At 38.7% G+C, this 15,057-nt stretch overlaps 1 protein-coding gene across 2 annotated transcripts in view; it reads right to left on the bottom strand.

Annotated features, from left to right (window-relative positions):
* The window catches only part of col27a1b (collagen, type XXVII, alpha 1b), a 313,539-nt gene that overhangs the window by 192,922 nt on the left and 105,560 nt on the right, over positions 1-15,057 (bottom strand). For both annotated transcript variants that reach the window (XM_055660163.1, XM_055660164.1), the window contains exon 10: positions 7,877-7,921. In XM_055660163.1, the coding sequence (XP_055516138.1) occupies positions 7,877-7,921 (45 nt within the window). The remainder of the gene's footprint in view (positions 1-7,876; positions 7,922-15,057) is intronic.

Below are 15,057 nucleotides of genomic sequence, written 5' to 3'. Positions count from 1 at the left end.
GATGTCAGTGATTTATCTGGTTCCAACGATGCAGCGAGGTGATGAACAAAGCCTTGAGGCAAGTGTATATGCCCATGGACTGCATGGTGCTGGCTTCCACGATGTAGTCCAAGGGCACATACCCTCACACCAGGGATCAAGCTGTCTGATGCACACTGCTTCTAGAAACAAAAATATGAAAAGCCTACCGTACGATCCATGCTAGAGGGTTTAATAACTTGATTAAAGCAAAACCATGATATTTCATTCATGACATTTACCATTGGGCTAGTTAAACAAGGTACATTTAGCAATGGAATGTAGAATAACATAATCATAAAAAAGCAGATATTTGATTTCCCTATCAAATTGTGCAACTGTTTCTTCTCAACAACAACATGACATAAAAAAACGGGTAAAAGAATCTGAACAATGTTATTTTATATGTAACTACACAAATATTTTAATTCCAGCATTGTTCATAAAAATAATCTTTCCAAATTATGCAATACAGCAAACATTCATCTTCTCCATTCCATTGTGCTGTTGGGTACAAGGAAATATAAACACGTGAATTTGGTTTAATTGGAAGAGAGGTGATTTAGCAATATTTTATAAAACTCTGAAGTGTCAAGATAGGACAAACATTCAGAATAAAATGGTGGAGGCAGAAACAATTACATTTAAAAGATGTTTGACAGGTAGATGGACAGGAAAAGTGTAAGGTGATATAGCCCTAATGCAGCCTAAATTAGATTTGTGTAGAACGGCATCACATCCTGCAAAGAGAATTGTGCTGAACGTGTCTGTTTCTGTATTGTATGTATTTATGATTTTATGACCTGTGTGAATGGGTGATCAATGGTCGGTGTAGAATCAGTGGGCCAAAGGGCCTGTTTCCATGCTGTATTAATTGGATCTATCAATCAATACTTCTGTCTGCAAATACTGGTGAGTATATCCAGTATTTATTTTTATTTCAGATTTTCAGAATTTAAATATTTTGCTTTTTATTGTATAAAAGCACAGTCTAAACACTGCACAGCAACAATTTACAAAGTAGAAAGAAAACAAAGTCTGCAGTGACAGCAGGCCCCACTCTTTCAGAGGTATTTTGTAGACTAAGGTTCAATTGTGGACCACATTCTACCAGCTTAGGTTACAGAAAATCAGTTCATGCCAGACTGCAATATAACTACTATTTGGACATAGAATGATAAATGGGAAGTTACCATTACACCATACTTTATGCCTGGCAATGAACAACTATTTCATTATTTCCCTTTGGTATTACCTCTACCCTATCTTCCAACATCAATATATTGTGAATTACTATGGTGCTCTTGATGCAGTGTACTAGGCTGAAGTCCTTGCATTATGAAATTTTCCCACTGTCTTTAAGACTTAAGTCAAGGTTATGGAAAATGTTCTCAACAGCTTCAAAGACTGTTTCTGCAAATGCAGTTTTAAACACATTAAACAAGGTTACAGCTCATTGTATATGAAATAGCACTGAATACCATTGCTATGCACTCGTCTGAACTTTAATTGCAGTCCAACACTGATGCAATGCCTACAACATGTGCCATTTTTCAAATAGGAAGGCTGAAATCCATGAAAACTTCCCATCATAAGGAATCAGAAAACATAATCAAGGATCTTTCTCACCCTGGTCATTCCCTCTTCTCCCCTCTCTCGATGGGCAGAAGGTACATAAAAGCCTATAAGCATATACCACCAGATTCAGGAACAGCTTCTTCTCTGCAAATCAATAAACTAGTGTGTAGTTCCAATTTTCCAATTGACACCATTGTGGATCTTACACTTTTTTTTCATCTGCACTTTCTCTGTAACCGTAGTGCTATAGTAATTCTGCACTCTGTATTTCTATATCAAATCAAGACAAAGGGTTAATAATCATATTTCTGCATTCTTTCTGCTTCTACCTACCTATACTTCATGTGCAGTGCGCCATGGTGGAAACTGCGGGAGGGTGCAGATAGTTTTGAGGGCAACCACGAGCCTAAATGGCTCAACTTTGGATTGCACCATCTTGCCATGAATAACTACACTTGGTCACTGTTGAGGTGGCAGTGATAGATTCGTAATTGCTTCATTCTAAAAGAGGATACTTTTGTGCACACTGAACCACGTGAAGGGTTAACTCTGTCAAGTTCATACATTGGGTGCCTCCTGGCTGAGATGTAATGGTGACTGCCTTCAAATATCATTCTATAGTTGCTTCGAGAATTGACAGCAGCTGCCACTATTCTTATGCTAGAAAATAAAGACTCTAGATTCTGAATGGAGGTTAATGCAGGTTCAGCTCTTGCCCATAGACATCTCAACTAATAATATGCTGCCCCTTCATAATATATAACTGAGTTCATTAAAATATCAATGCTGCCAACCTCTGGTGAGCTAGCACACCAGTAATCCTGTCCTGTGGCTTCATTCTTGATATATCTTTAAAACACATTCTATTATCATTGAAGTGCTAGAATCTACTGGTAGATGTGAACATTATGTTATGATGTTCTTCTCTCCAGAATGCAATCGTTCCACTACTGGGGTATGGATATTTAATATTTCTTGTATATCTGAAAGAAGGAGTACACTCACAATGAGGAAAGTGTGCAGGTCAATGGCACACATTTAAACCTTCCCCATGTTATAAAGCAGGGAGGTACAGTAATTGAATGTGGTGGAAATGAGGCAATTACAAGGATTATCCATTAGTATTTTGCCATCCTGTATGATCTCTGAACCAAAGTTGGCTACTGACAGTACATCAGGTGAACAAGTATACATCAGCACCTTACCTACAAACAAGTGAGCGGGTGGATGCATCTACCATCTGCAATGGCTTACAGCTCAGTAGCAAGCAAGTCAATAAATGTGTTGCAATAAATGTATATAACATACAAAGTTCAACATTTATTAATGTCTTTGAAGTGCGAGGTATTTGTATAAAATTGGTGTGGTGTGTGAATATTGTTGTAAGTATTTAAGCATTGTTGTGTTTTCTACCAATTTTCACTGATGCAAAATCAATAAACTTCTAGTGGGTCACTTCTTACATTCATAGAATTGTATGCAATAGAAACGGGTCCTGCTCAGTTCCTCCAACACTTTATATTTTGATTAGACTAAACAAGTTATTTCTAAGTCATAATTTGTATGCCATTCTTTGTAAATTGTTTCTGTGAACATTGGTCTCTTCATCTTAACATTGACAAACATTCTAACAATTCTCAAAGTTCTTATGTCATCATGTAATGTGCCCACAAATATTCAGCTCAGCAAAATATTACATTCAGCTAATCCAGCCTAACATATCCTTGCACATTCATCTCAATAAACTAACAATAATATTCAATCAGCATTCTTTCCAAGCTGCCAGTTCTGAAAATTCAAACCAAACAGTCTCTAATAGGACTTTGTTTTCATTGCGGAATTGCATGCCCAAGCTCATATTGTCAACAGTTCACTTTTCAAATTGCCAAAAAAACTTCAGCAACACCTAACTGTGAAAGGTCTTGGTGTCCAAAAATAAAACAGTGATTCAGAACGGAGGAAACAACTGAACTCTGCAATCAAGTGAACAATCATTTGACAATTCAGTATGTATTCATGTATTTGAAAGAAACATTTATTTTTAATTGCGTATACAGCAAAATTAAATTATTTATCCTTTTTCTGATCTGTCACTGTGCTAAAACCAGTTAAGAATTAAATCCATCCACTATTATCTCATTTGGTTTCATCGGTTTCTGTTACTTCACTGTGTGTGAATACTTAACTTATTGCATATTTATAAGACAGATCCTATCCTGTGCTATTGCATGGATGTTGAGTGATTAAAACTGGCATATTTGGAACAGTTCATTGTGATTCAGAAGGATGGCCTGAAGTTTGAAAAATATCACAAATGCTTCTTATATCCTGGATTACCCAATTAAGATTCAGGATAACAAATCAAAGCTCCATCCATACAGATTAACCAGTAAAAGAGATTAATTATTCAAGTGTTGGACTTTTTAGTCTTTTCACAAGCACTATTCCTCTATCTTGGTGAAAACAATTGCAGATTGGGTGACCCACGGGCTTCCTGTTCTCTGCGACTACTCTCAATTCTCAATCCTACTCCTGCTCTAACCTATTTGTCTATGGCCTTCTCCATTGTCAAAACTAAGCCCTATACAAGCTTGAGTAACAATGCCACAGACTCAATATCAAATTCTCCACCTTTATATAATTTATTTTCCCTGTTTCTGTCAGAACTGGTCATTTTGTCTGTAAATCTCATTGTTATCCTCCCACTCGCACAGCTAAGGCTGTGATAAACAAGAAGTTTATCAAACAAGAAGATTGTCTGCTCTAACACCCCATTAATCTATTTAACCTGTTCTCAGCATATCACATACATCAAAGTTGCTTCCTAAACTTGTTAAACACTGGCAGCATTTACAATGGAGGTAATAAGGTTTAAATGAGTCATTTTAGAGAACAACGTGTATTAGCATATATACAACTATAACACCAACTTGTTTAATTTGTAAACTTTTCTTCCGAGAATTGGAGTATAATTTTAACCTAAGAATTAGGTAATATCCACAAAAATTCTGAATCTCAAGTACAGTTAATATTAATATTCTGCTGATTCTGAACTTTAACCATGGAAAATGCAGTCATAGGCCAGATTCTGATGGTTTTGCCAGCAGTTCTACATAGAACTGTTGGCATTCATCCTCATAAGTCCCAGTAACTTCTTGGCTGAGCTCCTGTGTTGATTTCCTGCCTGTGCTCTGCTGCTGCATTCCGCATGAACTCTAGTGATGAAGTGGGTGTTTGCTGGAATTCCCCAGAATTTATTTTGGGGGAATCTACTTGCAGATCCCGTGGCAGATTAGAGCTGGCAAAAGATCTGTGAACTCATTCATTTCAATACAGATTTTAGAACAGTGAGGAAGAAGAATATGAAAAGTTTACAATTCTTCAATTGTGTTTGCAGTAATGTTAATAATTATTGCAGATAATTTTAGGTGATTTCTTTTCTTTATACTTTCCGAAATGTTTCAACAAGTATTTCATTTTCAATACTTCCAAATGTCAGCAAAGATTTGGCCCACCCTGATGTCCCGTTTATAATGCGTGAAGCCTTTGGCACTACTCTGTACCTAGCTGTTTGGTTCTAAGACTATCTTGCCCAGCATGTTCCTGGATGTGGACAAGAAAAGTGCACAATATCAAAATATTTCAGCACCAAGTGCAGCCAATAGGCACCATTCATGAAGAAGATTAAGTAGGAATATTTAAAGGTTCCTTCCAATTAACATTTTAAAGTGGATTACAAACCTTGCATTACTTACAGATTGTTGTATTTTTCGTGCCGTAACCCAGACAAAAGTCACAAGTAATGTCCAAATAATTAGATAGTGCAACTCAGTGATAGGAATATTACATGTAAATAATTTCCTAATGCTCCTTCTGTTAATATACAATGTAAGCTACATCTTCATTGCTTCAATTTGTTTCATACAATCCCCAGAGGGATAAATATCTCACTGAACCTATCCTCTGATAATCCTAATGGAGCAGCAGGTTTTCTACAGTGGGTCAAGGATACCTGTCCTTTGAAGAATGAGCATGTCACTACAGGTTTTCTTTGTATATGTTCCTCTTCAACCTGAAGAGGAAACTGCAACTTCGGAAAATAAACGGTAACATTCTGCTTTTTAGAGCGACCAAATATGAATTGCCTAGGGTTTCTGAATTAAATCAGAAATAATTTAATATGCAATCATTATTTTGGCCACTATATGTACTTTATAGTTGATGAGCATTTGTTTTAAAAGTTTCCTGTAAAGTAACTCTTAACTGAGCTGGAGGATTTCCTGCTTGTGTGAGCAGTGCCATGTGCCATTTCATGTGCCATGTAATTGATAGCTGTGAAAATTCTAGAACATTATACTCACATCCTTTGTATTTCTCAAAAGTAAATTAGCCTTGAGATTAGAAAAGTCAAATTCTATGCAACAATCCATGTCATTGAATGAACAACCCTGTTCTAACCAATATAGTGAAAAATAAAATGAAGGAGCAATAATAGAAAAAATGATGTGGCATGCTGATCGGAACAAGACTGATGAATTAAACATCTCTGAAATTCATGCAATTTTACAGTAGCAGAACAAAACAGAGATAAGGAAGTAGCAGAGATACAAGAACTGCAGGTACTGGAATTTGAGCAAAACACAAAGTGCTCGAGGAACTCAGTGGGTCAGGTAGCATCTGTAGAGGGAATGGACAGAGAATGTTTCAGGTGACTCACAGATGAAAGTAAGTAATTACAACTTGATTGTTAGACCACTAATTATCAGCACATTGTCAGCACAAACCTCTCTGAAGAAGGTATGGAATGAAGAGGATTTTGTTGCAGTGCATTAATTCCATATGCAGAAATCCCACATGCACAATATCATACAACAGGAAAAAGAACATATATGTAAAATTGCAAACAGAGCATTTCTGTTGAAAGGTCAACTCTGCCTCTCGCTCCTACTGAATAGTTTCAGACAGGTCACAAAATGGGTACAGTTGGCAGAGATATTAAGAATGATGTGTACCATCAAAATGCAAAGATGGAAGAGATGTTCTTTGCAAAAAATTGTCCACCCACTGGGCAGAGGCCACACGGTATAAACGCACAACATACTGTAGGCAAGTAATTCTGGATTGAGATTTCTTTTTTCAGTGAGAAAATTAAACAGTTTGAGATGAAAATAACTTTACTTCTTGGACAGAAGTCAGTCATCTGCTTAGAAAAACCATGCAAGTGCAAACATGTAGATGAGTTCCCTCAATTCACAGCTTCTTCATAATATATTTAAGGTGACAAGGGAGACAGTAACTTGCATTGACTGTGAAAATGAAATTGAATCTAGTTGTTTAGTGGCCAGAAAATCCCATTGCAAGTTCACAAACAATAAGCTGCAATGTACACATTTTTACTCCAATGGTTTCCATAGAGAATCACAAACCAACTGCAGTGCATGGAACAACTTGACCTTCACTGTCATTCACATATTGCAATGAGGAAGACAGGAAGAAGCTAGAGGCCATATGCCCGAATCCTGGCACACATGATATTTGATTTAATATGTTGAAAATGTTTGTATTTTGACACAATTCATCATTACACAAATTTGATAATGACTGAATGAAATCTACGGCTAGAACTTTTTCACATTGTGAAAATCAAACTGATGCCATATTTAAATCAGTGAAACTAAGAAAGTCGACAGGACATTCTTAATGTAATGTCAACTCGTCTTAAAGAGATATTTGTCCTGTGAAAATGTCCTAGTTAAACAGCATGGTAACCTCATCAATGTACCGAGATTGGCAAAAATGAAAATGTTTTATTGATATAGCCTCTGGAAGTAGTGTTTATGACTATGCAGGTTGTGTAAGTTTGCAGTGTTTTTTCATAAAATCTTATTGCTTCCAGGAAATAAATATGAATGATATGGTGATAATATGATACTGTGTATCATGAGTGCAATTGGGTCAATGGATTTGTAAAAAAACAAAACTGCCAATTGATGATGTTTTTGTTTCATCTATTGTAGAGACAAAGTTTAATACCAAAAATAGTTTGGAAACCTCAGTTAATACCACACATACCCCAGATATAACTTTTAAAATAATGTTTCCACATCGATGTGTTTTTTTACTCAATTTGGATTCATGTTTCCATACAAGGTCATTGAATGCCCTTTGGGTTAGTATTATCCTGTTAACACAACAAATCCAGTTAACCAATCAAATAGTTTTAGCGCTCATTTAGCAAGACCATGGAAAACCAATAGATGGATTTCACATAGTCACTTACCCTTAATCCTTTAGGTCCACGTTTTCCTACTGGTCCTGGTAAACCCTGTCAACGTAGAAAAATACATTTCAGAAACAATAGCTCTATTTTTAAACTGTTATAAGATCTGTATGTAGGTAGGCAAAGTGGGTGGAGGCAGGTGGCAGGATAAGCAGGAATAAGTTCACTCCATCACCACCCTGAGAGAGATGTCAGCATTCAAGATCAGCCCCACAATGAAGCAGTCAGAAGTCTAATGTGTGGGCAGGAATAGGTTTTCAAGCAGCAGAAGTTTGTCACCCACGAGCCCTAGGAACAAACCCTGTACGCCAGAGTCCTTGGGGAAGGGAAACCTTGTCATGGGGTTGATAGTATTAGAGAGCGGAGTGTCCAGGGCAGGAATTAACCTCTTCCACTATTTAAAGTATTATGAGGAAAGAAAAAGATAATAAAGGACAAATGTTAACTGGATGTAAGTGCTGAGAGCCAGAAATAATTTTCATCTTTGGTGAATGAATGGGGCAGATCTTGCACTGAAGAGCCCTCAGATTTATTCCATGTTGCTGACTGTAAGCTCTTACAGGACTATCAAGCACAGCAGAAGGCTGTCACCCATATTCTGCAGGAACAAACCCTGGAATAAGCCAAGACTGCTTTACGGGTTTTAAAAGTCCATCTTTCACTTTATTGAAATTTAGCCTGATGACACCTCGGCTGTACAAGAGAACTCCCCATAGAGTCCAATGGTCCAATTCTTGAGCTGAGAAATCCGCCCCCTTAAACTAATGCAGGTACAGTGACACTGGTGGCATTAATTTGACCAAAGAAGCTGTCCATTGTCTATTTGATGAATTTAGTTATTTCAAGAGTCAAGAGAGTCAAGAGTCAAGAGTCAATTTAATTGTCATTTGGACCCCTAGAGGTCCAAACGAAATGCCGTTTCTGCAGCCATACATTACACACAAATAGACCCAGACACAACATAATTACATTTTACATAAACATCCATCACATAGCTGTGATGGAAGGCCAAAAAAAACTTTTGAAATTTGAAATACAATCACTTGTTTTTTAAGTGTGAAAGTGTTTTTAGTTATATAATTTTTCAAATTTTAAAGATAATTAAAAATATTAGTTTATACATAAAATAGTCTGATGTTTTATCAGAGACATTCATAAATCCTGCAATAGTGACAGTTTGCAAAGGTAGTGAGCCAGCAGTGGGTCCTCACCTGCAGTTTAAAGCCTTTTTGGAGGCAGACCCAGCTCCTCAAACTTGCGTAGATCCTACACTATGCTGGGTCTCACAATCAGCTGGGAGTCAGTTTCCCAAAAGAAGATAGCCCCAGGGCCATACCAGAATTAACAGCATGGAAGAAATTGCAACTGGTGAGCTCAGACAGCTCACTGGTTATCAGGAAACCTGATGCAATATGTGGAATGGAATCACAGCAAATATACTGTAGTTAAGAATACGATTATCTTTAAAAGGTTTAATAAATAATTTATGTATGGAGAATGGAATAATTACATATTCCTCAAGGCATGGTGGCCCTCTACTGCTGGGAATGGAAAAAGTGAGATGATCAACAAATCAAAGCTGATAATGAGCTTATGAATATGAACGCTGGAGTTTTATGTGATTACCTCTGGAGAATAAGGTGGGAAATCCTTCAGGTGAGCATATTTCTTATTGAATTGGTTGTACAAATGGAAGGACGGATTGATGGACTAGGAACGCTTTATTTCATTTGAGTTTTCTTTTTTGTATAATTTGAGACATTTATAATGGAAGCTCCTATTTCCACAATGGTTGAAACACAAAAGTTCTCACTGATATTTCTGAAAGGTCTTTCTCTCCATAGCAGCACGCCTGTAAACTATAAATTTCACGATTAAACAAAAGCATTTGTCAGCAGTAATACCAAACCACCAAATATGAACAATAAGTGATTAAAAAGGGAGTGAATCATGGTGGCACTAACGCAACTGGTGAGGGAAAATCCATTATTGTATTCAGAATCTATAATCTGCATTCTATCTTTTTGGATCTTTGCATCTGTTATTGTATTACATGCTTACACACTCAGCTAATTCCCCAAAACAAATATAAGAACAGTTGACCATATTAAATGGTGATCGGATTGTATAGCATACTGTAAAAATCGTCCAAAAGAACTACTATTCTTATGCTATGGAGGGTGACATTTGCTCTAAAAGAAATCAAATTGCAAGCTCATTACATAAAAATGATTCTTCTAGAGCAAATATGTATGATTTCACATATCACTAAGAATTTCATGCAAATTACGTTAGAAAATGATGAAATACAAAGATCTTTGCTACTTGACATGATATTTCAATAAGCAGACAAGAATACAAATTGTTTATTGATGTGATATGGAAAGCTATCTTTTACTACCCGAAAAGCCCATTTCTTTTCCATTTGTTTCATTGACTATGTTCATTGAAGTAAGATACCATTTGTTTCAGAGATTATGTTAATTGAGGAAAGACTAGAACATTTTCCCTTAATGAGCATAGTCACTGAAACGGGGGAAATGTTAGGATTGAGGTGACGCCTAACTGGAAAGTGCACCTTCAACAATATTATACCAACAGAGATATCTTCCCCTCCCCTCCACTTCTGAAGGGACATTTATCTCTGACTCTCCCTGGTCTGTCTTCCACCTATACTCACTTTCACAAAGCACTTTCCCACAGGAAATGAAACATCTCTTTTATATTATCCATTACACTGCACCAGTTATTCCAGGTGTGATTGAAGCATGGCTTTTCTACGGACCTTTGTTTTCCCACCCTCTCTCGCTGCCCTCATAATTTATTAGCTAGTCAGCTCAGTGAACAACAGGATTACCTCGGCGACCCTGGCCTCACCTTATCAGAAGTATTTCCTTTGCCCCATCCATTCCTCCAGCATTCTCTCACCTTCCCTACTATCCCAAGTTTGAAGTAATGAATGTCTCTCGTTTCACAGATGATCCAGGACTAGCTGAGTCTTTCCATCATTTTACTGCATTTAATTAAAATTGCAGCATTGGGAGAACTTTGATTTTCTGTGCAACAGTCATGGTCCCACACTGGTGCCCAGAACTGAACACAATACTCTAAATATGGCCTCAGCAACATCTTATACAATTGCAACATGACCTCCCAACTTCTATACTCAATACTCTGACTGATGGAGGTCAATGTGTCAAAAGCCTTTTTGACCACCCTTTCTACCTGTGACACCACCTTCAATGAGCTATATACCCTCACTCCTAGAACCCAAAATGCAACATCTCACAGTTCTCTGTGTTAAATTCTATCAACCATTCCTCAGCCCATCTGACCAACCGATCAAGATCCTGCTGCAATTTGTGACAACCATTTTCACTATCGGCAATACCACCCTCTTTTGTGTCATCTGCAAACTTGCCATCTTGCCATGTATGTTCTCATCCAAATCATTGATAGAGATAACCAACCGTGATGGACCCAGCACCAAACCCTGAAACACACCACTTGTCATAGGCCTCCAGTCTGAGAAGCAACGTTCCACCATCACCCTCTTCTTCCTTCCATGAGGCCAATTTTCTATCCCTTCAGCTAACTCTCTTGGATCTCGTTTGATCTAACCTTCCAGAGCAGCCTAACACATGGTTGTCAACAGATATTCCAAATATACCAGAGTCAACATACTATAATACTTTTTTCCCCCCCAAATTATTTCTGCCATTGCACTGACTGCAGAATGTTGTGTAATTCTTTTTCTAATTAACAGAACCACACACACAATCTAAGAAAACATTGAGGTCATTAGAAGCTATTTGGAACACCACCAATATTGACCTATTCAAATAAATAAGCATAATGTCCTGGGTACGGAAGCAAACAACTTGAGTGTGTGTCTAAGAAAAGAGAACCAGGAATGAGTTAAAAATAAAACAACAAAAATGCCAAAGGCATTTGTTCACTATATTCTTTCCATTATATATTTACTGGGGGAATGTCAATTTATTATGTCCATAAATGTATATTGATGCAAAAATCAGAAGCAAAATAACTATACTCCTGTAGTTATTGCTCATAAATGCCAAATGGATGAGTATTTACTGCATGAAATCTGTGTCCATATTTGTCAGTTGTTTATTTACTGCAACAGAAAGCCCATTGCATCTGTGCCTGGCCACAACCCATTCTCCTAATGTATATTTCCATCTACCACTTTGACTTACCTTCTGTCACAAGCCCATCTACTCCCTTTTTTTGCCACCTCTCTCCCCTAAAGGGGATTCGCCTGTAGTGGTTTAATCTACCATTATGTCTTTGGGGAGTAGGAGGAAACGGTAGTTCCCAACAGGACCCTATAATATCACAGGGGGATCATGTCAGGATCGAACTCACGATGGAGGAATAGTGGATTTTCTATTTTCTATTTGGAACAGAAAGGGCAGCAGTAGATTTGCTGCCTCATGGCACTGGAGAGCTGGGTTCAATCCTGAGATGGATGCTATCTGTACAGAGTTTGTATATTCTTCCTGTGACTGCGTGCGTTTTCTCCTATGGTACCAGTTTCTTTCCACATTCCAAAGATGTGCAAGTTTGTACGTTAATTGGCTTCTGGAAAATAATTCACTTTATCCACATTTTGTAACGTTACTGCCTTATTCTAAAATGGATTAAATTATTTTTTATTATCATCAATCTATACGCAATACCCCATAATAAAAAAGTGAAAACAGGTGTTTAGAAATTTTTGCAAAGTAATTAAAAAAAAATAACTGAAATATCACATTCAGACCCTTTACTCAGTACTTTGTTGAGGCACCTTTGGCAGTGATTACAGCCTCAAGTCTTCATAGGTATGACGTTACAAGCTTGGCACACCTGTGTTTGGGTAATTTCTCCCATTCCTCTCTGCAGATCATCTCAAGCTCTGTCAGGTTGGATGGGGAGCGTTGATGCACAGTTATTTTCAGGTCCAGAGATGTTCGATCGGATTCAAGCCGGGCTCTGGCTGGGTCACAGACTTGTCACAAAGCCATTCTTGCGTTGTCTATGCTGTGTGCTTAGGGTCAATGTCCTGTTGGAAGGTAAACCTCCGCCCCAGTGTGAGGTCTCCGTACTTTGCACCGTTGATCTTTCCCTTAATCCTGACTAGTCTCCCAGTTCCTGCCACTGAAAAGCATCCCCATGGCATGATGCTGCCACCACCATGCTTCACCGTAGGTATGGTATTAGCCAGGTGATGAATGGCGCCTGGTTTCCTCCAGATGTGATGCTTGACATTCAGGCCAAAGAGTTCAATCTTGGTTTCATCAGACCAGAGAATCTTGTTTCTCATGGTCTGAGAGTTCTTTAGGTGCCTTTTGGCAAACACCAAGTGGGCTGTCATGTGCCTTTTACTGAGGAGTGGCTTCTGTTTGGCCACTCTACCATAAAGGCCTGATTGGTGGAGTGCTGCAGATATAGTTGTCCTTCCGGAAGGTTCTCCCATCTCCACAAAGGAACTCTGGAGCTCTGTCAGAGTGACCATCGGGTTCTTGGTCACCACCTTCTCCCCCGATTGCTCAGTTTGACCAGGCGGCCAGCTCTATGAAGAGTCCTGGTGGTTCCAAAGTTCTTCCATTTAAGAATGACGGAGGCCACTGTGCTCTTCGGGACCTGCAATGCTGCAGAAATTATTTTATACCCTTCCACAGATCTGTATCTCGACACAATCCTGTCTCGGAGGACTACGGGCAATTCCTTTGTCTTCATGGCTTGGTTTTTGCTCTGAATTGCACTGTCAACTGTGGGACCTTATATAGACAGGTGTGTGCCTTTCCAAATCATGTACACTCAATTTAATTTACCACTGGTGGACTCCAATCCAGTTGTAGAAACAAGATGCACCCAAGCTCAATTTTGAGTGTCATAGCAAAGGGTCTGAATATTTATGTAAATGTGATATTTCAGTTATTTCTTTTTAATTACTTTGCAAAAATTTCTAAACACCTGTTTTTGCTTCTTCATTGTGTGTAGATTGATGATTTTAAAAAATGGACCTTGTAAGGGGGCGCCGTCGAGTACAGCTGACCTGCCAGCAGCTTTTAGTCCTTTCACCCTTTTGTTAATTTTTAGTGAGTTAAAAGTGTTTGTTTTGGAGGTCTTCTAGTCTTTTATGTGGTGGATGGGGGGGGGGGGAAGGGGGAAACTTCGTAGTCCCTACCTGGTCAGAGAGGCGGCTTCCCTCCGAGCTGCTTCATCGCCCCTTCCGTCGCGGCCTACCATTGGTCCGAAGCGGCGTTTCCTGTCGGGACCGGCCGGAACCCCAGCTTTGACGGCGGCACAGCGCTGGGACACCATCACGGAGCGGGCGATGCCCTACCCGGGTCGCCGTGCGATAGGCTCCGGGGTGCTGTGACCTCCGACTCTAACATCCGAGGAGCTGTGGCTGCGAGCGGCGCTGGATTTTAAACGCGGTGCCTGGGATCCGAGATCGCCCGAGTCGGAGCTCCAACCAGCGCAGCCTGAGGACTTTAGTCGTAGTAGGTCGGCATGTTAGTCATAGGTAGTCGAGGGTAGTCGAAGGTAGTTAAAGGAAGTCGAAGGTAGTCGTAGATAATCTTCATCATAGTCGAAGGGAGGTCGAAGGAGATCGAAGGAGGTCGTCTTCACTCTCCACTATTCGGTGTCCAATTTTCCCGAAGTTAGTCGTAGCCAGTCATAGCTAGTCGTAGCTAGTCAACGCTATTCTTCAACATAGTCGAAGGAGGTCGAAGGTGGTCTTCTACATAGTCGAAGGAGGTCTTCAACATGACAATTTTTCAATGTCTAAACTCTTCTAAACTCGCCAATTAGGTCGCCTAAGTGGGACAGCCCCTTAAGGCATCTGCTGCCGTATTGTTTTTGCCTCCATTAAATAGTACAGAAAGAAATGCGATTTAAATTTGATCTCATTGCATCATAATTTAGAAGGAAATTCTTTGCAAAATCTTATTTATAGTATAATTTGGTAACTTTTCATCTTGCACTTTCTGTTGCTAGTTTATAACTGTGTGTCCCGAGATTAGGAGAGAGCTTAGAAAATCAATTGTCATTAGTCAGTTGAACTAATAATTCATTTTCCCATTTTGAAATGTTTAACAGAAAGCTATATGCAAAATAAGGTCAACCACCATACATTAATGTGTTCTTTTGGATGATTCAGTAAA

The sequence above is a fragment of the Leucoraja erinacea genome, chromosome 31, assembly GCF_028641065.1.
Source record: "Leucoraja erinacea ecotype New England chromosome 31, Leri_hhj_1, whole genome shotgun sequence".
Taxonomy (NCBI): Eukaryota; Metazoa; Chordata; class Chondrichthyes; order Rajiformes; family Rajidae; genus Leucoraja; species Leucoraja erinaceus.
This window is presented reverse-complemented; position numbering and strand designations above follow the sequence as displayed.